The sequence below is a fragment of the Epinephelus lanceolatus genome, chromosome 8 (genome assembly GCF_041903045.1).
Source record: "Epinephelus lanceolatus isolate andai-2023 chromosome 8, ASM4190304v1, whole genome shotgun sequence".
In the NCBI taxonomy this organism is placed as follows: domain Eukaryota; kingdom Metazoa; phylum Chordata; class Actinopteri; order Perciformes; family Serranidae; genus Epinephelus; species Epinephelus lanceolatus.
This window is the reverse complement of record NC_135741.1, coordinates 12633579-12655574: the sequence shown is the minus strand read 5'-3', so window position 1 is coordinate 12655574 and position 21996 is coordinate 12633579. Positions and strand designations below refer to the sequence as shown.

The window sequence follows — 21996 nt, the reverse complement described above, 5'->3', positions numbered from 1 at the left end:
ATTTTGAAGATGGGAAATTGGTGATGCAAATGGTGAGGTGGAAGCCTGATTGCAGAAATACATATTTTTTGGCTTTTGTTCATACATACATTTTTAGTATGGATCCTTTGCATTGTTTTATAAATGAGACCTCTGGCCTGTTTGTTTCAGAGAGGGAGACACCTCTGCGGATAATTTGTCTCTCAGTGAAAACTTCTTGAACAATGAATACTGAAGGTATTCTAACTGGGAGAAGTTTCAGCTGGTTGCAATCTGCAGTCCTCACCACTAAATGCCATTAAATCCTACAAACTGTTCCTTTAAACCAAAACCATCAAAACATTTTAACTTACAAGTTATACAAAAAAAAACAACTTTTTTTTTCTTTTTTGAAAAAGTACCAAAATGGTTAAGCAACATGAGAGAGACTAATTTTAATAATATGGCAAATAAACAGAGGTGCATTCATCGTTTTCATTCACATAGGCACTGCAGTTTGTGTACAATACAGTACATAGAACTCAATCATAAATTACAAGCCATACCAAAAATAAATGGATACCAAGGAGAGCATGAGATGGTAGCCATTGATTTCGGTGTCACATTAGAATTTCAAGCAGGCCGCAATGCTGTCCATGGATCCTGAATTCTGATCAATCCAGTCTGTGATGCTTTTACTCCGCTCTGCATATTTAAATGGATACAAAGACAAAAAGGTAAATGCACGATTTCTGAGTAACAAGGACTTCGATCCGTGTCGTATCTAAAACAGCTTTATCCATCTTCTGTCAGACAGCTTAGAGATGAGTCTTTTTGGTCAGCAGAGGAGCTCCTATGTGTCTGCGTCAATCCTGTGAGCTGCAAACAAGAACAAAGAAGTCAGAAATAACGCTGCTGGCAAGCACATGAAGGTGGCAGGTAATATAGCTCAGTGGATTTTTTAGGAGACATTGTCTGAGTTGAGATAAAATATTCTGAGATATATTGCATCACACACATCTACAAAGGCTTCGGGTTCAAGTAAATTCCCCCCGCTGTCAGTAAGATCTGAAACAGTGGCGGGTTAGACAGTTCAAGAGAGTATATGATCTGCCAAATCATTCAACCTGTGCTCAAGTAGCTAAATATTACATTAAGGAGGGTGAAAAAACTGTGACACCATTCTCATACCTGAGAGTCACTGTGCTGTGCACCACACGGAACTTACATTGCTTTGGTATCCTGAGTGGTTCGGTGTCTCCTGACAGGACTTGATGCATGACTCCGCGGAACTGATACAGCACCTTCAGGCTCTTCTCCTCCCCCACACAGGGGTCATAGAAACCAGGGAGTCCTGACTGGAAAGACAAAACAAGGTCATGCACCAGCAGCAGACTGAAAGAAAAGTGGACAAAGCTCTGACTCTTCTGCTCCGATGCTTAGCCTATACCTCTCTATGGATCAGAGACATGAAGGACAACCAGGACCACAATGAACGACGAACGTACAAACATTCATCAACGGCTGCCTGAGGCAGATCTTGAGCATCCATTTGCCAGACACAATCAGCAGTAGGGCTGCCACGATTAGTCGACTAATCGATGACTAATCGACTATTAAAATAATTGGTGACTATTTTAGTAGACTAATCGGTTTGAGTCATTTTTCATAGAAAAGTACTATAAAATTACCCCAAAATACTCTTACTGCAGCTTCTTACGTTCAGATATTGGCAGCTTTACACACTCTCCCGTGACAGTGAACTAAAACCCTGTGGCTTGAGTATGTAACAAGACATTAGATGACGTAATTTTGGGGTTTGGGTGAGACAGACCGACATTTTTCAACATTTTAACACATTTTTCGATGAAATGATTAGTCGACTAATCGAAGAAATAATCGACAGATTAGTCGACAATGAAAATAATCGTTAGTGGCAGCCCTAATCAGCAGCAATGATCTCTTAAAGAGAACAGGCCAACGGCCTGTGGAAAAGGAGGTCAAGAGAAGAAGATGGGGATGTTTCGGCTACACCCTCCAGAAACCCAATACCAGTATCACCAGGCAGGACCTTAGATAGAACCACGAGGCAAAAAAGAGGCTGTGGTTGTGGTTGATTCACTGCCAGGCCATAGCTCTTCCTCATTGCAACCAGCTTGCCTGGACCAGAGGACTTCGCTGGACACCCTTAGGGTGCTGTTTTGGTGGTTCAGTCTGCCAGGTCACTCTTCTTGGTGGCGTGTCAAATGCTTTCTCAGTGTCTTTTGCCTTCAGAAAGTCTTGCCTCTGGCGTCTACCTCGAGGCGCGCCCGCTCAGCTCAAATGCCTCACCAGCTCTCCCTCCAGGTGCGGCTAATAGCGGCTAATGGGTCAATACCACCAACTCCAAAGTAAGAAGACTTTGGTGAACGGCCAGTGCTCCATAAAAAGGAGCAAAAAGCCATAGTAAGTAAGACCTCTTCTTCTTGCTGTACCCAGGATGATCCCGAACACAGCCAAAAAATGAAAGTGCAGGCAGAGGGCAGGGTCCCTGCAGGTAAATACACCACTACACACCTCTAGTGGGTCATAAGTGATGGTTGTGAGGGATTACTTCTGTCTATACATTGTTTTTAGTAAAATCCTACATAGTATACCTTTAAACAGTATGTGTACTATGTAAAAATGTTTTGCATACCAGGAAAATAGTCTATAATCTTGCACAGGACTTACCTTTGTAGCCTCAGTGAGGATGAGTTTAGAGTCTTTCACCAAACACTGCAGTGGCACAGTCACATCAATGACCTTTGCCCTCTCGTGTCTCTTACTGTTGTCTGTCACAAACTTGCCGTACCAGGCGTTGAGGATGATGAGACCTGGTTTGATGAAGCAGCATCAAAGGATAGTGTGAATCAACTGGAAATTCTATGTATAAAGTGACGTTTTAATGTGCTTCAAAATGTTAAAAAGGTCTTAGTTTGATTATAGAGTAAATTTCAGAAAATGAAGGATGACAAAATAGACACTGACTTTTGAATGAACTGATATTAAAAGTCCAACACAAATCCCCTCTGTCACTATAGAATAATCTGAATCTTGCATGGCGGCAGTTTCAGCCTCATTTTTTTAACAACAGAACCAGTGTCATTTTTGAGACTTGTTTGGTAAAACTGTTTCGCAACAAAAAGACAGCACAATTAATTTTAATTGCAAGCTGCACAAACAATACGGTAACCATTTCATAGAGTGCAGTCCATTGAATAATGAAGAGGAGCTGTGTGTCTGTCATTACACACTTACACACACACACACACACACACACACACATACACCCTGCTATTAACCGTTACTTTACAAGTGCAGAGTCTAGGGGGCCTCTGATGATACTAAAATTAAAGCAACCTCTACAGTGACAGGTGTCATAAGCCAATTATCACTTGCAAAACTCCCCAAGGTGAAAATTACACTGTCTGCTGAGAGCTTTTTTTGTTAGTGTACTTATCAAAAGCAAACTAAAAAGCGCCAATTATCATGGGTCGAAGCGGAAGCAGGAGGGTCATTAAAAATATCCACTGAACTCTTTTGCCTTTATTAACAATTTGAACTCTATTTCAAAAGCTCTCCATAAAATCACACTCAACACTATCAGTGACAACTAAGGGCGTCCCCTCATACTACAAAGGCCCACACATTAGTTTTGCCTTTTCCAGGTGTACAGTCCCTTTAGATTTCAGTGAACTGCTCAAGATGATCACTAAAAGCATGTATTGTGCTTTAATTTAGATTTTTTTGATTCAGACAAACTGCGGCATATTTACCAGCAGTATTTTTTTTTATTATTAAAACAGGACTAGTCTGATTTCACATTGTAAAAACAGGCACCACGTCTAAGTAGGGGTGAGCAATATATCATTATATCGATATCATGATATGAGACTAGATATTGTATCCGATTTTGGATACTGTAATATCATAAGTGTTCTATTTTCCTATTTTAAAGGCTGCATTACAGTAAAGCGTACTTGCCGACCTTGAAATCTCAAAAATAGGGAGAATTCTGAAACCTACGTGGGGTTGTGGGGGTCCTCAAATACTTAAATTCCCACATTCTGGTGACTTTTAAAGAATTTAAGTAACAAAACAGTAAGTACACTGTATCAGCATTTTCATGTTTGACCCACACACCCTTGGGTCCTGGATGCCTAAGCAGGCGGAACGGGAGACTCACTGTCTCTGGAAGACAGCTGTGTACCCCTCCGTTGCAGAGAAGGATAAGCTGGGGTCTCCCCAACCCTCGAGGCACCCTCAGACGTACGCACATGTAATGCCGTCAGTAGGTACACAAACGACAAGTATCGATTTTTTTTTATTATAGAAACTATTAATGTTCCAAATACAAATTAAACCTCTACTAAAAAACACAACCGTTTTTTTCAGTCCACTAGACACATGTTGCTGCAATATAAATTACTGAATTTAAATGGACCAACTTTTTTCCGACCATTTTTCCTTAATTTGCTGTTGAAAAAAGGTAATAAATCGCAATATTCACAACATTTAAATTCGCAATAATATCGCATCGTGGCCTAAGTATCATGATATTATCGTATCGGGGGGCCTCTGGTGATCCCCATCCCTAGTGGTCAGCATGAGTTGTCCAATGGCAGTGACGCCTGTCTCATGCAGAGCCAAAGGATTAAAAAAGGAGGGAGAGTGGAGGAAGCATCAGCAGGTAGGAAACTTTCAGAGTCATAAGGCTTACACACGCTGTACAGTGCCAGAGACGGATTATTAAAAATGGAAAGTAAAAAAGGGTTGAAAATGTGTCAGAAATTGAGAAAAAAATGGAGAACTGTGACCTTGGGAGGAAACTGGGAGAGGGCAATGAAGAAATGGGAGTCTCTCGGGGAAAAGGTAAAGTATGCGGTAAAGTGATGTCATTATCTGAACTTACCAGACAGTTCTAGACTACTATTTGCCTTTAGCCACCGAGTCATGACACACATCTGACATTACAGATGATTATCAAAAATATAACTGTGTAATTATTTTGTGAAAGCACCAACAGTCGCCCCTACAATATAGTTGCTATATAACTATCATGATATTTGGACAAAAATATTGTGATAATTGATTTTCTCCATATTGCCCAGCCTTACTTTGAGGTCAGCAGCTAACACACAGGCATCAACATGTTTCACCTTAAATGTAAAAATGTAAGAGAATCAAGTGGTTTCACAGCCTGCTTAAAAAACATTATTCCCAGGATAAGCTCATCTCTTAAATATTACTGATCTTACCCAATCTAGACTCCTCCGTTTCAATAATCCTGCGCACAGACTCCTGCATGAGTAAGACCTTTAGAGATGAAAAAGGCACACAGAGAGGGAGCAAAGGAGACAGACACAAACAATGAGATTTCACATCATGTGGATTATACTAATGAATTTCACTAAGACTTTGCATCTTATCTTATCCCATCTCAGCCCCTTCATCTGACTGGTGCGGGGACTTGTAATATTTCATGACAGTCACCCGCGATACCTGCATCTCTTAAAACGCTGAACCTCGACATCGGATTGGTATCACAGTCACATGTAAGCCTATAAAGTACTCACAGCAGCCTCCGCCTCCTGTTTCTTCCTGGCTATATTCGAAGCCGAGCTCTCCCGCTGCTTCTCCAAGTCTCTGGTGAGTTGAAGGATAAATGGAGAAATGGAATGAGCTCATAAAATCTGGCCATAATAATACGTGCGGTGCTACTTCCAATAACATTTCTTGCATGAAACAACCAACTTTAAAGCGAAGGTTTCTTACTGTTCCTTCTGGGCCCGCACGTAGGGCCGAATAATAAGCTGCTGGATGGCGAGGTAGAAAACCAGTGGTCCAACTGTGGCGTAAAATACAGCACTTGGCAGGAGTTGGTCGGTCAGGTGAATGGGGAAAAAATACGTCTGGCTGGCTCTGTTTAGTCTGCAGAGAGAGAGTCGGTTTCATTATTTATATCTGAGTGGCTACTAACTGGCTGCTAAATTGGTTACTCCATGTAATATTTGTGAGAACTTCTGTCTAAAATTGGCTGAAAGCTAAGGCCACATTCAAAAATAATAAGCATGCTCTCAGCTGCATACAGCTATATGCTTAAAAATGGCAAAGTGAAAATGTGAGCCATACTCTCGGCTGGACAGGACAGTTAGAGAACTATCCAAAAATAACAAGAGACATAGTGTATATGCACAAGCTTTTAAACTCATATCCCAACACCAGCATCTATCTCAATGGGACCATCCCCGTGTTTACATCCTCAAAGATAAAACCCCCAGCACAGATACAACTTGTGGAAAATTCATTGGACTGACTGGCATGATGTCATGTCTTGATTCCTATGGGTGCCATGGCAACAGTGCTGCGAGGAAAACCCTCTGGGAACCCTGCATCAAACGGGAAACTGGAGCAAAGAGGTGCGCTTACTTGATCTTGAGGGAGACACCTTGGGGCACTCCCACGCTGACTGTGGCCCCCAGGACACTGTGTCGACTGATCTTCCTCTCAGCGCCGTACTCCACCACAGTCCCAAAGAAACCTGATCTGTAACATAAAGACAGAGTCAATATCTCTCTACCTGCAGTCAAAGTTTACTTGAATTTGAGCTGCCGGTTCTTGCACAGAAACTACTACGCACACACTGATCATCTCGTTATAGTGCAGTGTTCCTCTGGGAAACCTTGGGTCCTGGTACTGAAATGGGTGCCACTTGACACACACTTCTCATCCACACGCTGCTGCACACCAAGTACACTCCCTCATGGTAATGATACTCCCCTGATGGCTACTGCCATCAGGGGAGTATCACTCCCTCATGGTAATGATACTCCCCTGATGGCAGTAGCCCCCTCGGCAGGAAAACACACCATGCTGCAAAAACTGCTCAGGAATGGCCAGAGGAAACACAGAGCTCAAGGCATCAACCTGGCCTCCAAATTCTCCACATCCCAATCCCATCGAGCATCCGAGGGACATGCCAGTACCCCACCTCACAACCCACAGAACTCAAAGGTTCCCCTGCCAATGGCCTTGTGTCAGACAACACAGGACACCCCCAAAGGTCCTGTGGCTATGCCTTGAGAGGTCAAAGACCCCACCATGGATCAGACTTGGCTTTGATGGACACAAGACCTCTGGGGTACCAGCACGTCTCACAGATGTTCAATCAGTTGGGATCTAGGGAATTTGGAGGCCAGGTTGACACCTTGAGCTCTTTGTCAGCTTATTTGAGCCATTCCTGAGCAGTTTTTGCAGCGTGGCATGGTGCATCGTCCTGCTTGGGGGGCACTGGCATCGGGGAGTGCTGTTGCCATGACTCAAGGTTTCCCAGCAGAACATTGCATTGTAATATTATGATCAGTGTTATTCACTTCACTTCACCTGTCAGTGGTTTTAATGTAGTGGCTGATTGGTGTATATTTAAATGGCTATAAATTTAAGCTGTTGTACAAACAGATTGATACTAAACAAATGTAACTACACCAGGGGTCTTAATATAAATTTATGATGACATTCTCCAAATAACATATCGCACTTTGACAACATACTTTACTGAGCCCTTGATCTTCGTCTGGTCATCATCCTGGAACTTGTACTGGTAGCTCATCATCATAAATGTGTGAGGAATGCCAAGCTGCAGAGACAAAAGGTAAATGGTCATTTTGGCACAACGCTGACAACTGTTGATTTAATGGCGTCTTGGCTAACATTAAAATCATGTGTAACCGCTGGCTGCTCACCTGCATTGCGAAGGTGAAATGGCTGCTCTTGGTGTCCCTGACTATGCTGGTGTTCATGGAGGACTGGACACCCCAGCGCCACTGCAGATAGCCCATAGTGTTCTTGTCTAGGTGGCGGGCCAGCACTGTGGTGAAAGCAGGACGCACGCCTCGGGATGAAAACTGGAGCCCACACTGAGCGGTCACGAAGCTGAAGCAATAAAATAAAATATAAAAATCACCAGATTGATCATGTTGTGGTAAAAATCATACTGATTTCCTTTCTCCTGCATTTCAACACATACAATCGAGGCGTCAAGTTTCGGAAAATCTTCATCCCAAAGAGAGGTCCATGTGCATCTCCAGCACCAAGCTCTACCTGCACACACACATGCACAGCAGATCACGTTTCACATCTTAAAATGTCCCTCCATGTTGTACTGCCCACGCAGACAGGAGTGGCACAAACAAAGTGTGCCATTTATAGTATACATCACAAAATGAGTGTGCGTGTGGTGCCCAGTTGGAATGCAGCATACCTCTCCCCACCCCTTGGCTGAGGTGACTCTTCTCAAGGCCAAGTTAATGGTGCCCCCTCCATTTCCATTGTGGGTTGACAGGGAGCCAGACAAAATGGCTGTGTCTTTTGTGGTGAGAGGAGCCTGCAGGGAGAACACACAGAAACAATATGTCCTTTGATAAGAACTAAATCCAAAATCTTCCGTAGCAGCTCTCATATATTTAAAGGAGCACTAAAGAAAACATACTGATTAGCTTTATTATATTCCATGTCTACCAATATATCCCCTTAAATCTTACACACTGGTCATTTAATTGCAGCTACAGCTGTTTCAATCCAAAAGATGTTGTAGCAAATGCCACCTAAGAACTCATGTAGAATCCCGAGCAGCCCATTACCTCTATTGATTGTGATATGTGCATCTTGTTGATTTCCACATGTGGGACTCCCCCTCCAGCCATATCCTCATAGTCTTCTTCATACTGGTCAAACAGGTCCGTGGCATCGATACCCACACTAATCATTCCCTGCAAATGACAGGTTCAGGGATAAATACTGTTTTAATGAATGATGTATATAATATGCACAAGATGGCTACTGCCTCTTTAGGTTACCGTCAGTTCAATGTGATGCTTGTTATCTTCCCCTGAACATACCTTTGGGTTGGTCCTTTGCTGAAGCCTCCTCTCTTCTCGCTCCTTCTGAAGGCGCTCGTACTCCTCTCGGATCTCGGCAGGGGTTCTTTTTCTTTCCACCACCTGGAGAAAGAAGATATGATTTGAATGCAAAGCAAACAGTGGATCGGCTGCTTCACAGGCTGCAGATAAAGAGTTGGAGTGAAAGAAATTTCACCAGGATTTCACCACCCTATATGTTTTCTTCCTGTGAAATTATTTAGAAGTTTCACATTTTGTACTGTCGAGCATCTATGGTTTTATTAAACACAGATGAAGCAAAACAAGTAGTATTTCCAGCAGGTTAAATGAGGCGATGTCATACAGGGCAGGAGGGTGTTGCGGTAAGAATGCAGGCTTCATGCCATGAGATTGCAATGCCACAACATTGTGCTTGTGTACACTATGGCTGACACTTGAAGATTATTCTTCCATGAGTGAGTTATTCTTGAAAATATAAATTTGGCTAAAAGTTCAAATTTGGAATTCTGTCTAAAGCACACCAACCGTTTTGGATGTCTCTAATTATAAACATGCTGATTTATTAAGGGTATACTATGCAGGATTGTCAGTTACTGTTTGTTAACACACTCACCAGGGAAAGTGAAAGTAAAAGCCAACCCCAGATTCACTCTCACATGGCGTTTCGCCTCGCTATATTTGCGTTTTTCCGTTGCTGTGTCACTTGGATGCCTGCTGTTTATGGTCTGGCACCTAGTCGTTATCTTTTTATAAAGCCCCAACCTCACCTGCGGGCTGTGGGGGTACACACCCAGTGACATCCTGAACACAAAAAATAAGAAGACAATAAAAAAATAAAGGCAGAGGGCTGAGTCTCTGCAGAAAAATAAACTGACACACACTTCTAGTGGGTCATAATTGATGATTGAGAGGAACTACTTCTTTAAGAGTCTATATATTGTTTTTTTAGGAAAATCCTGCATAGTAAATCTTAAATTTGACAGGAGGGTACAGCAAAATCTTGGTTCTACTAAAAAGCAGCAAACCATGGATGCAAATGCAGACACACTACACTGACTGCCCTGATGATGGCAGTGAATAAAGCATGGTGTTCTGAAGAAAAGTTGTGCAACATGTCTTTCTATTCTGATGCATTTTGGCATTGAGCCTCACGCTGGTCTGCATCTGTGTGCATTAGATATTGCTAATGTGAATACAAACCATATTTTTCAAACAGATTTCTTTCTGTCACATGACTTTGGCTATGTTTGCACTTGGCTAGCAATACACATATGACATTAATAGTGAATTAAACTTACAATGTCTTTTAAAATGTATGAGGTAAGCCTGAGAGTCGTGGTTGTGAATTTCGGAACTCCACTGAGCTACTCCCATGAGGACCTCCTCAACTCTCCCGACAGTATTGTGCCTCTGATGTGCGTCATTGTATTTTTTGAGTTTAATAAATAATGGACTGTCAATCAACACAATGGCTGTTGTTTCTAACTGCATGTGGTGGCTTGTTTAGGAATTACATTCACAAATGGACTTACCTCCCATCCTTCAACGTCAAGTCCTCTCTTGCCATAGATATCATAGATGGCTCGTGCCTGTGGGTCACTAAGCACTGAAAAGACAAGGATAACCGGCAATAATATAAACCATCACGATAGTTTCTGAACATACCGTAATGTTGATCACATAATCAAAACTTTTTCCTACCTTCGTAAGCTTCATGTACAAGGTTAAAAAGCTGTTCTGCTTGACGCTTTAGTTCAGGGTCCCGGTGTTTGTCTGGGTGATACAGCATGCATAATCGCCTGTATGCCGCCTTCAGCTCTTCCTGCGTGGCCTGAAGCACAACATTCAAATGGAGAAAATGTGATAGAAGCAGTTTGTGGAGAAACTTGATTGACAACAGGCAAAAAAAATAAATAAACACCAGGATGTTGCTACAGCTGAACTCCATTTACTGATCCTCCCACACTTATCTGACCTCCATAAAGTCCTCTAACCCTGCTGTAATGCCATGCAGGCTTGTGACAAAAGATGTGAACAGAAACTGCTGTTTAAAGTCAGAGTATATTACATATAAAGCACTGTTCAAAACAAAGTTACATACAGTGCTTTACATGGCTGAACCCGGATTTAAAACAATGCAGGACTAAGACATGGGTTTGAATGTTTCACTAAGTGTAAATTTCATTTAGCTTTAAAGATCTGAATGGGTCAGACAGATCTAGGAAACACATTTTATTAGATTGCTATGAGATAGACTACAGTACAAAGAGTATGGGCCCAATAATAACAGTTGTGAATGTGTGTTCACAGTCATATAAGTTTCACTTTTGAATTCCCTGACACAGACTCATTTTTTGTTGTTTCCTGCATACTACACAACAGAGTTACACATTATTTAGTTTATTCCTTATCTATATTCTAATTTCCCATTTTCAGCCACTTGGAAATAAGCAAATGTATTAACTATGAAATGGTAGCATATCTAGCCGCTCTGGAACAGCATGTCCTGTGCCACAAGTTATTTTAGTTTTGTAAAATACCACTTGCATATTAACATACATGAACAAGTATCAAGACTAAAAGCGTCTGATCTCCACACATGAAATAATATGTTCACACTGTAACCGGACCAACTGTAAGTGTTTCATAATGAAACATTACAGTAAGTTTTAGCATAAGCTAACTTTGTTAGCACTACAAACAGTCCCAGAGATCATTAACTACTCATAACTGTCAGTTTGTTATCATTAGCTCCCAAATAAGCGCGATAACACACGACTTTCTATCTTTCTTCATCAACTGACAGCTCCTGTTGGCAAAGTCGTAACCTCACAACCTGTTGTATGTCCTGGAAAGTATCTAGCCGAGGAGTCACAGCACAGAAATCAATGTCGAGGGTCACAGGCTAGCTACCTAGCTAACGTTACATGTGATTGTGCGGGTAACCGTTAAATATCAGCCGGAGAGCGTTTATAGAGTGACTGCTACATGCACGCGCGCACACATCTATTAAGATCACAATTCTTTTATGTACCTCTCGTCTGACATTTAGCAGGGAGTAATAATCATCATTTAGGATCTCATCATCGTCCAAGGCAGACGCCATGTTTACACCCGGTCATCTCTTCTTCGTGGCATTTACGTGGCTCACAGACTTCTCCGCGCGCTCCGGCGCCCCCTTGTGTTGGGGAGGAATTACAAACCGCAGCAGCCGTATTCACATGGTTGTTCATGTTGTGTTTAACGTGTGCTTTTTATCTTTGAGTTTAAAATTTGCAGTTATTCATTGTTACAAGAGATTTTACGATAATGGCGCTGAGAAATGAAAGTGCAATCGATCTGTATAAAAAAATAGGTTCGCACAGCAGAGTGTTTTTATCTTAAATTCCCCAAATGTTTAATTTATTTTTAATATCATTATTATTTAGTCAGTTCACTTCATTTTCTATTCAGAAAAACACTCACTTGAATATAGAATTACATTTTCAATGCAAAGCAATTCATACTGAAGATAGGTGCATATATGCCTGACTCCAGCTCTGGAAGGATAGCCTAATATTTGCATCCTATCCACCGAGGAACAATTAAGGCAAAGGGGTGAGAAAATCACTTCACTGCACTGGGTCTTTCATTAGTTCATTATTACTTTCCTTGCAATAACAACAAGCCGTTGACTGTATAGACGCCGAGCAGCAGTAGCAGCAGAGGAGCTGTCCTTTCAGCACCACCAACTCAAACTATACCCTGCATTTCAGCACCGACGGCCACCAGCCCGTTAATGCAGGATGAAGGCTGTCTTTAAGTGCTGTGGTTGACGCGAGTGCCAAAGGCACAGTCTATTAAGCACAATGATCTGTAATTAGATTGCCTGTAGTCATTTAACGTAGCCATACTATTGTCAAGCCTATGTAACTGCGCCATAATGATAGAAGTTGAAAACCTTGACAGCAAAGTGAACGGAATTAAAGTAACAGTGTTTGCAGTGGTTGTCAGATCTGTGCGCCACACCGACCCCCCAGCAGCCTACCTGACAGAAGTGTTTAGATGGACTCCACAGCAGCCCCCCACCCCCCCCCCCCCCAAATGGTCGGATCTCCCAGTAATCCCCGCAGCCTTCAGTATGGTGCCACTATCTGAAATCAGTTAGACATGTGTGAGGGAACAAACCAGTCCGCAGGCTCTCAAATGTAAACTGACATCTGGACACTTGACTGATAGACTGTGCAGACTGTTGCTACTGTTTGATATGTCTGTAATGTTTTATTGTTTGTTTTTAGTAGGCTGTATGCATGGACACATCATGAGAGAATGGGCCCCTGGGCACAGATATGCAAAAGGCCCCACCACCTCTCCTACACAGAAGCAAGACACACAGACGTAGTGGTGGTTTTGCATCTTTTTATAGTCGTTATGCATCTTTTTGTGGTCTTGTGTCCCTCTGTGGTCATTTTGTGTCACTTTGTAGTCATTTTGTGTCTTTGTAGTCATTTGGAGTCTCTTTGTAGTTATTTTGTGTCTCCTCATGGTTATTTTGTGTAACTTTGTGTTCATTTTGTGTCTCATTGTGGTTGTTTTGTGTCTGTTTATAGTCATTTTGTGTCTCTCAGGGGTTATTTTGTTTGTCTCTTCACAGCCATTTGGTGTCTCCTTGTGGTCATCCTGTGTGTCCTATGCATCTCTTTGTGGCATTATGTGTCTCTTTGAGGTTGTTGTGTGTCTCTGGGGTATTTTGTTTGTCACTTCATAGACATTTTGTGTCTCCTTATCATTGTTTTGTGTCTCCTTGTTGTTGTTTCGTATAGCTTTATAGTCGTTTTGTGTCTCTTTGGGGTCATATTGTATCTCTTCATAGTCATTGTGTGTCTCCTTGTGGTTGTTTCGTGTCTTTGTTGCAGATGTTTGGGTCTCTGAGGTCTCCTTTGGGTAATTTTGTGTCATTTGTTTGTTGTTTTGTGTCTCTTTGTAGTTATTTTGTGTGTCCTCTTGGTTATTTTGTGTATCTTCATAGTCATTTTGTGTCACGTTGTAGTCGTCTTGTGTCCCTATGGGGTATTTTGTGTCTCTTTGTGGTCGTTTTGTTTCTTATTGGGGTTATTGTGCTCATTTATGCAGTTGTCTTGTGTCTCTTTGCAGCTCCTTTGCATCTTTTTGTGGTCTGTGGTGATTTTGAGTCTCTCCCTGGTTGGTACATGTTAAAATGAGTGACATTTTGCAGGTGAGGTCCAGAGGGATGTCCCTTGACACTTTGGGCCCCTGGGCCTGTGCCTGCTAGGCCCGTTCAGTAATCCATCCATGGCTTTATGTACCCACGATCCCCTGGGCACCATATATGATTCTGAGTGGATTAAATATAGCAGAATGCATCTTAAAATTAAAACAAGACATAAAAAAATTAACACTTAAATTACATTTTGTCTCTGCAGAATGTTTTTCTAATATCAGTTGTATAAAACAGTTAAGAGCTTAAGTATGAGTTTAGAGATATGTTTAAATGAAACTTAATAAAGGCTATTAAACAGTTTAACGTAACATTAACACACTAATGTAGTTTTTTTGTCTCACAGGAATGACGTTCAGTGTTAAACAACTTCAGTGGGACGGCTCAAAGACAAACATTTAATATTCACAATCTAATGAGTTTAAATTAAAACATGTAGCCTCACCTACAGAGCATTAAGTTAAACCTATTTAATATGAAAACGCGTCACCATCTTTAAACAAAAGCGTCATGCCAGAACCTGCAGCGCCTCTGAGCTGTTTTAAATTCACTGGGAAGGAAAAAAAACCCGGCTGGTGGTGTCAAGGTGAGGGGAGATGTGTTTTTCATCCCGGAGCCTCTCTGTCAGTCACCGCCTCGCAGCCAATGGTAAGTTCGCCTCGGTCGGACCGACTCGCCGCTTGCTCCTCCAGTCCCTCCTCGTGCTGTCCTCGCCGTGCACGCGCGTGGTACCCACGGTCGTGAGGAGGAGGAGGATGTTGCGCGTGAAGGGGAAATGGCTGCCGAAAACAAGCCGGAAGGTAAGAGAAATATAATGGGATTAATTTACTAGTATGACCGCTGTGTGATTTTAGAACAGTTGCAACTCCGCGCGGAGACGACACACGCGCGAGGACAAGTGGAGAGATTTTCGGTGGAAAAACGGCTCCGCTATTTTTTTCCTCCGAATAGGCAGCTAAAACGTGGAGACATCACCTAGCCAGCTAATATTAGCTTGCATTCTAGCCAGCTACTATTCCCATCGTAGCCCACATTTAAAGCACGCCACGGGGACAAATAGTCAGCGTGGTAAAAAGTAACGCGTTTACCATGTATTTCGCTCCGGATTCGTGTCAAACGACGAGCATTTCAAGTTGTTAACAACAAGGCTAAGTTAATGACAACATGTCATTGGCATCGACTAACTTCTTCCCTTATTACCCAGCTTTAAAAAGCGGCTTGGTTGTGTTAGTTTATGTGTCAATACGGCTCTCTCCTGCTGCCGCTATTTACTGCTTCTTTTAAAGGCACTCTTATAATAATTTGAACATCTCTTTTTAAACATATAAGTCTAGTTTTTATATTATTTTCATCTCCCCGTCTTGGTTAGAGGGGTTCGTCCCCCCCTTCCTTGAAGCGCGAGGCTTTTCTTTGCCATTACAGTGCTCGCGACTCAGAAGTGATGTATTTCTTTTTTTTTTTAATGAGGGGATATTATGTTTTACAAATGCCAATTATAGCCCACTACTTGGCCTATATTTGGTTTGAGACACACGGGCATCAAAACGTTGTAATGCCCGCTCCGCTTGCAATACCCTATCGCACTTGAAATGAAATGCCATCACACCAGAGGAAACAGGGAGGATGGAGAGTAGGGTTTCCAGCAGCCTGCTCATTACACTACTTTACACATAGGACAGGAATGATGACTTTTTTCCCTCAGCTCATTTCACACGGCTCACTAACTTAAAATTAAACGCACCAGACTTACTTAGATGCTGTTTAGTGGCATATTTTTGCTGCAAAACATATGCACGAGAGGTCTGTTGTCATTCAGGGAGGCCCATGGAATTTTTGGGTGAGTAATTAAAGCAACGCATATGTGAAAATGTAGATAAGATGTACTGCATCAGTGCTAAAGAGACTAGTTTTCTATCCAGATGTCAGCTTTTTACTATTTATAGCATTGCATTCACAAGAGCTGACATATTATAAATACATAAAGCAACTTGAGAATATAGAATCTCATGGAGCTTTTCAACCTCATCTGCATTTTTAATTAAATGTTCCTATTAATGTTAATGTGTTTGTTATGGTTTAAGTCATGTCACGCCTTTAACTGTTTAACTTTTTTATGATAAGCAGATTTGAGCATGATGACAGGTCATTAATGCAGTATGTTCTTGCTTTTATTCCCAAACTTGTATTCTTTGCGTTTATGGATTTGCATTGAGCCTCAGTGTGGAGCAAAAGCGTCATCCCAGTCTTTAAAATTGTCTGCAAAATTTGAGAGAGAGGGAGAGAGAAAAAGAGATTTGTACATATATCATTAGGTGCAGCTGTTTCTGAGCTGTTCATAACGTTATTGTTATTGCAAGCTCCCAAAATTTGAATAGACCTCCGTCAGAGTTTGGTGTCAGTAACCTCAAACATGAATTCTGTTTGATGTAGAATTACTTTAATGTTTCAAATGAGAGTAAACAAATTGCCTCTGTCCATATGAGGGGAAACGATAAAAGACTGGGAACTCAGTTGTTTGGATGTCAGTGTGCCAACCACTAAGCAGAGTCCCACCAGGGGGTGGTATTGAGCTACAGAAGTACACTCACTATATGAGGGATCTGTCTGTGGCTATGACGAAAAATAAAGACATCTGGTTTTATGATAGTAATGACTTCACTGTGGTGTATAGTCCTAATGTATTCATCTACATAGCTGAACTTAACAATTAGGCTGCAGTTGTTAATCTCGACACCTCTCCAACGCGGGGAGCTCTCGCTGAAAACCCTGACTTGAAAGTCCCATTGCTGAGCAGGTTAAGTTATTTTCAGTGTTCCTGTGAGGCCGGTCAGTGGAAAAAGGAGGAGGAGGAGCAAGGGGAGCATAGAGAGAGAGAGAGAGAGAGAGAGAGAGAGAGTGCTTCATACCTTCACATAATGTCGTCTCATGCAAACCTGGCCCTTAAAGCTTGAACATAAAGCTGTCATGCTGAATCTCTGAATCACTCCTGCGTGTAGTTTCTCTTAGTTTTGCCTGTTCATTAATACCGAACATGCTTTTTCAATGTGCATCACTATAACGCTTTCTTTTCTTTATTTTTTTTTAACATGACACGTCCCTGGGTGTAAGGTAGCCAGCGAGAGAGCTGAGCAGTGTTTCCTTAACCTTTTGTCCTTGTGGTATGCGGGCAGTGCTGATCTCTCTTAGTTGTTTGGCAGGTCTTATGATGGCCCATAACAACTGAGGGTTACATCTTGTGTTAAACCCAGGGGCCACGACCCAGTCTCACTCAGTAATGTAATGTTTACATCCTGGGGTATTTCTCTGCAGCCTAACTGATTGTCAGGACCCTTGGGGGTATTTTTTTCCCCCACTTCACACTCATAAAAAGCACTATGGGTCCGTTACTTTAAGTACAAGGCCTGGAGGACACTGAAAAGACAAGCTTGACACGTCTTGCACTGAGACTGCTCTGGATAAGGCTGCAGCCAATGGTTTTATGAATCGACCAGAGAAGATAGTCATAAAAATATTGCTGTTCAAGAGCCAAATTTTGGAAAAGAAACAAGTGCTTTTGTAAACAAAAGCTTTTTTTCTGGCGTCATAAAAACAAAACACTATTAAAGTTAAATTTTGTTGCTTTCAAAGGAAAACATCAGCCACAAAATGACCATTTATATATCAATTAGACATGCAGTGTTTTGTTGAATATGTGATGAGAGCTTAGTTTTTCTTGCATGCCTCCATGGAAAATGTCTAACATATTGATTTATTGATTGATTGGGCTCCATGTTTAACAACAGCAAAACTGTATCAAAACTGTCGCTTTACAAACTCTCACACAACTCATGCTGTATAATAGAAGTCTCATTTATCCAGTCGTATGCTCAGTACTTCCCAAACATGTATTTTGGCTAAAAAAAACCCTCCAAATTGGAGTCTGGCTTTGAAGGAAGCATAGATACTTTTTTTTCAGTTTTAAATAGTAAGGTTTTTGAAAGAATGCATGTTTTTGGAAAGCACTGATCAAACGACTTCGATTACACTGAACGAATTGTGTGAGAGTTTGTAAGTGGATGTTTCAATATAGTTTTGCTGTTGTTAAACTTGGTCCCCGATCAATCAGCAAATCAATATGTTCACTGTTTTCTGTGGAGGCGTGCAAGTAGTCTTCTTCACAAATCCAAGGTAACACGGCATGACTAACTGATACACAAACGGTCGTTTTGTGGGTGAGGTATTCCTTTAACCTCTGCAAGTGAATCTCGATGCTGCCAGGTTTTTTTTTTTGTAATCCTAGCACAGCAGTGTTGCATATATAAATGCATTTAAAAGTGGATTAACACAAGGCAAATGATGGGATGTTTTACCGTCATAAAACTCACACAGGTGTGTAAAATAAACTAATCGGAGGGAAATGCAGTTGGAACTTTTTGTGAGAGCAGAAACAATTGGCAACGGCTGCTTTCTAAAATAGGCCCGGTGAATTAGGCCCGTAGCCTCAGCTGTGCTGGAAGTAATATTTCTCTTTTATTTTCAAGCTGGTGCAGTTTAAAAAGTTTCATGATGTTATCATTTCACTCAAAGTTCAGGGTGAAGCAGCAGCAAAACATCAAGTAAGCACGCAGTCAGCCATTAACTTACAAAAGTGCTTGTGCAGCAATGGTATAAATATTTCTCCGCTGTTTTGTAAAGAAGGATGAATTTAACCTCCCCGTGATGTCGGACGACTTGCTCTCCCAGTTTTGTGTTGAATCAGGCGCTACGTTTTTTCCCCTGCAGCCTTTTAATTGAATCAGTGAGGTGAGGATGGATGGGACCCAGGTCCGGTCTGTGGTTGCTGAGACGTATCATTCGTAATGCCTGCCTGTAATAGACCTTTACTGACTGCTTTGCACGGCTTCCACTGATTGATTGTATTGATTCATCCAGTTTACTACTGATACAATAGGGAGTGTTATTGACCCGTATCACACCAGGCCACAGCTACAGTGACCCTTATTACTGGCTGTTTTTTCTTATAAAGGTGCAAGAATATTCAGTCACTGGAGAACTCCACTGTTTAAAATGACAATTCACTGTGATTTATTATCAATACTAATATTATTAGCATCATATTTTGCCCAACAGCTCTTGTGTGTTTCAAATGTATTTCAATATACTGTCTAGCCTCTGTTGATATTGCTTGCATGGGGAGTTTGCTCAGATATCACAGGCTGGGAGAATGCTTCTTTTCCTCGATTTTCTCTACTTTTCTCTTTGCCTCCTGAAGGACTGAAGAAAGTTCGTAATCCGGATCGAATGTACAGATCAGCAGTGTGTTATGCTGGCCATGGTCCACCTAAGAGTATCAGTGATGACACAGAGACGAACAGTAAGAGTCAGTTATTAATACTGCATTGCTGCTCCAAGAGGCCACTAGCAGGCCAATCTATTATTCATTCATTGATTCATTTATTTACTTCTTGATTTCATCCGTCCCCCATGCCCCCCCTCCCCCCCTTCTTTTATTCCCCTCCAACACAACACCTCCTCCGGCTGCTCTGTTGATTGAAGTGTCTGCTTTACGGGATCACGCTGTCAATAGCTGAAGTGTTGTCGTTAACTAAGAGTGATTGTTTCAGGTTGAGGCCAGGGGATCAGGACCTGAGCAGACCCTCAGAGAGAAAGCTTACACTTTGAGCCATCAATTATGGCCCCTGTACTTGCCTTTTCTCTGCTTTTCTTAAACCTGCGTTTGATGGGGTGAAACATCAACCCAAGTCAACAGCGTGACTTTAAAATCTTGCAAAATTAAACAGTGTATGAAACAAATATTTATGCATCACTGTATCCTATGATATTTCTTTTGCAGTCAAATAGATTAGTCTTTGCCTTTGCCTCCCTCTCATTACATTTGTGCTCTATGAGAACTGTAGACTAGGGGCAAAGAACAAAGACAACACAGCATCACAGCTGAGGTTTAAAAACCAGCTTCTGTGGGAATTGCTTCAGTGCACTTACAAGTCTGTGTACAAGTGCTATTTTCTGTCACACACACACACACACACACACACACACACACAAAAAAATCTGTCAAAAATATAGGCCAAACTCTTGATTTTATTTGTGGGTGATTTTCCCTTCATTCCTCTTTAGAAAATGTGCCTGAATTTTACCCTCTGTCTTTGCCCTTTGAAAAAATTGTCCTCTGTAAAGCAGATTGTTTCTCAGCAGAAAGGAGCCCCTTCATTGTTAATAAATACACCAGTCTCCTCGCTGCTGGAAGACTCTGTTGATCTAGACTAGAGACTGGGTAATTAAGTGTGCTCATGTATTGTCATTTCTAAATAGAGAGTCTGAAATCACCCCCAACCCCTTGTTAGACTCCTCACTCGATATCTGTCATTGGGAGAGCTCCGCTGAAATCTTTTATGGTATTTTTTTAAAAAGAGAATGTTTGGAGAGATTTAATGGCAGGGGACTGCGTGTGCACATCTATGAAACAGGGATGCAGACTGTAACAGGGACGTTGTTGATAGACTTTTGCGTTACCCCCTCATGTGTGACAGCTGTGACTGACAATACGTTTTGCCAGTCTTGCTATTTTCCCTCATGTTATTGCATGGTATTACAGTATCCTGTACCCATGTCAGACACCCTGTTTAATGCGTTTCAGCCTGAGGGTTTTTTCCTGCCTCACCAGGACACTCTGTAGCAGAATACTGCAGCTCAAACAGGCAGGTAAACCATTGATCTGAGTAATCGTCTGAGTAATTGTGGGAGTAGTTATGATACAGAAAGAAGGGCTTTGTTTGTGTGCATGTGTAAGCAAGAGGGAGAAAGTGAAAGAGAACAAGAGCGAGGCAGGCAGGGAGGGAGTGAGAGAGAGAGAGACCTCACCTCTGCTCTCCTTGAGATGGGATTTTTATGGATGGGTGAGCTTGGTGAGGGCTGAGAACACATAAAGAGTCATTTTCAGTTTGTTGCAGGCAGTTAACCGTGTGTGCATGTTTGTTGAACTTCCAGTAATAGGCCTAGGCTTTCCTTTTTTTTAAGCTGTTTGACTTTTTGACAGTGTTCCCTTATTATGCTATATTACACTGTACTGCTGTAACCACATGGAGCCACAGTGCATCCAGGGTGTAGACTGAATCACTGTGACCTTGTGCTAACAAAAACAATCACTTCCGGGTAGATGACTGGCAACAGATTTCTATTGCGGACATATGTAAAGTCAGCAAACGTATTTATTTCTATTGTTTTCTGTTTAAGCTGTAACTGTAACGTTTAAAGACATATTGTTAAACATAATTCTGTTGTGCTTATTTTATGTACTGTGTTGCTTTGCTAGCGTCTGTAGTGACCCAAATCTACCGGCGTGGAAGCAAAGCAGTGTACTGCTGTGGATGGGGGCCGCAGGAAAGTTTTAGCCACCTAAAAAAATCAGTATCAGTATAGGTGCGTCAACATACGCATTAATCAATCAAGGCAGCAGTAGAGCAGCAACTCATGTGTTCTGTGAAGGTTTTTGCCAATAGGCTTTAGTTTGGTTCATTTAATTCAAAAGAGGACAGTGTGCAATGACATTCATCATTTACCAGAAATAAGAAAACACCAGATATAGAGAAACTCTAATTTCCATCTGTAGTCCTACACATAAAAAGTTAAAGCAATAAATAAGAATAAGATTCAAGGTGCAATGCAGACTATGGTAAATCCATGTGTAGCTGCGACAGAGAGTGGAATTTGTTGTCTTATTTTAGCGGTGACATCACTGTTTCCTGTAGTGTGTAACAGCCAATCAAAGTGCTCAGTGCAAAGTGCTGTACAAAGAAGACAAAGACTGATTGATTCTTTAGGTTGTTTAAGCAAAGGTGGTAAAAAGAGCAGACATAACAGCTTTGGTTCCCCGTTGTAAAAGGTTGTTTGACAGCAAGGTAA

At 41.7% G+C, this 21996-nt stretch overlaps 2 protein-coding genes across 8 annotated transcripts in view; one reads left to right on the top strand and one right to left on the bottom strand.

Annotated features, from left to right (window-relative positions):
* Positions 1 to 398: 398 nt before the first annotated feature.
* On the bottom strand, positions 399 to 12037 carry dnajc11a (DnaJ (Hsp40) homolog, subfamily C, member 11a). Its single transcript, XM_033628120.2, has 16 exons — positions 11911 to 12037; positions 10578 to 10707; positions 10409 to 10482; positions 8877 to 8978; positions 8619 to 8747; positions 8240 to 8362; positions 8006 to 8079; positions 7722 to 7911; positions 7530 to 7615; positions 6409 to 6525; positions 5755 to 5910; positions 5556 to 5625; positions 5238 to 5295; positions 2671 to 2813; positions 1187 to 1316; positions 399 to 837 (listed from the first exon to the last, which is right to left on the bottom strand). Exons 1-16 carry the CDS (start codon positions 11980 to 11982, stop codon positions 812 to 814), a joined length of 1680 nt encoding a protein of 559 aa, XP_033484011.1. The 5' UTR covers positions 11983 to 12037; the 3' UTR covers positions 399 to 811.
* Positions 12038 to 14749: 2712 nt separating this feature from the next.
* camta1a (calmodulin binding transcription activator 1a) overlaps positions 14750 to 21996 on the top strand; it is a 373492-nt gene continuing 366245 nt past the window's right edge. For 3 of the 7 annotated variants that reach the window (XM_078169855.1, XM_033630118.2, XM_078169849.1), the window contains exons 1-2: positions 14766 to 14894; positions 19346 to 19447. In XM_078169855.1, the coding sequence (XP_078025981.1) occupies positions 14870 to 14894; positions 19346 to 19447 (127 nt within the window). In that variant the 5' untranslated portion in view covers positions 14766 to 14869. Of the gene's footprint in view, positions 14895 to 19345; positions 19448 to 21996 lie in introns of all 7 variants that reach the window. The other 4 variants (XM_078169853.1, XM_078169851.1, XM_078169852.1 and 1 more) reach the window with 3 other exon arrangements.

Bases quoted from the DNA above. Each gene is read 5' to 3' on its own strand.
- dnajc11a (XM_033628120.2), bottom strand. From the start codon at position 11,982: ATGGCGTCTGCCTTGGACGATGATGAGATCCTAAATGATGATTATTAC. The intron at 7,912-8,005 runs GTATGTGTTGAA...TTATTGCTTCAG, and splicing joins CGAAACTTGACGCCTCGATT to CTTCGTGACCGCTCAGTGTG. The intron at 5,626-5,754 runs GTAAGAAACCTT...TCAACTCACCAG, and splicing joins GTGCGGGCCCAGAAGGAACA to AGACTTGGAGAAGCAGCGGG.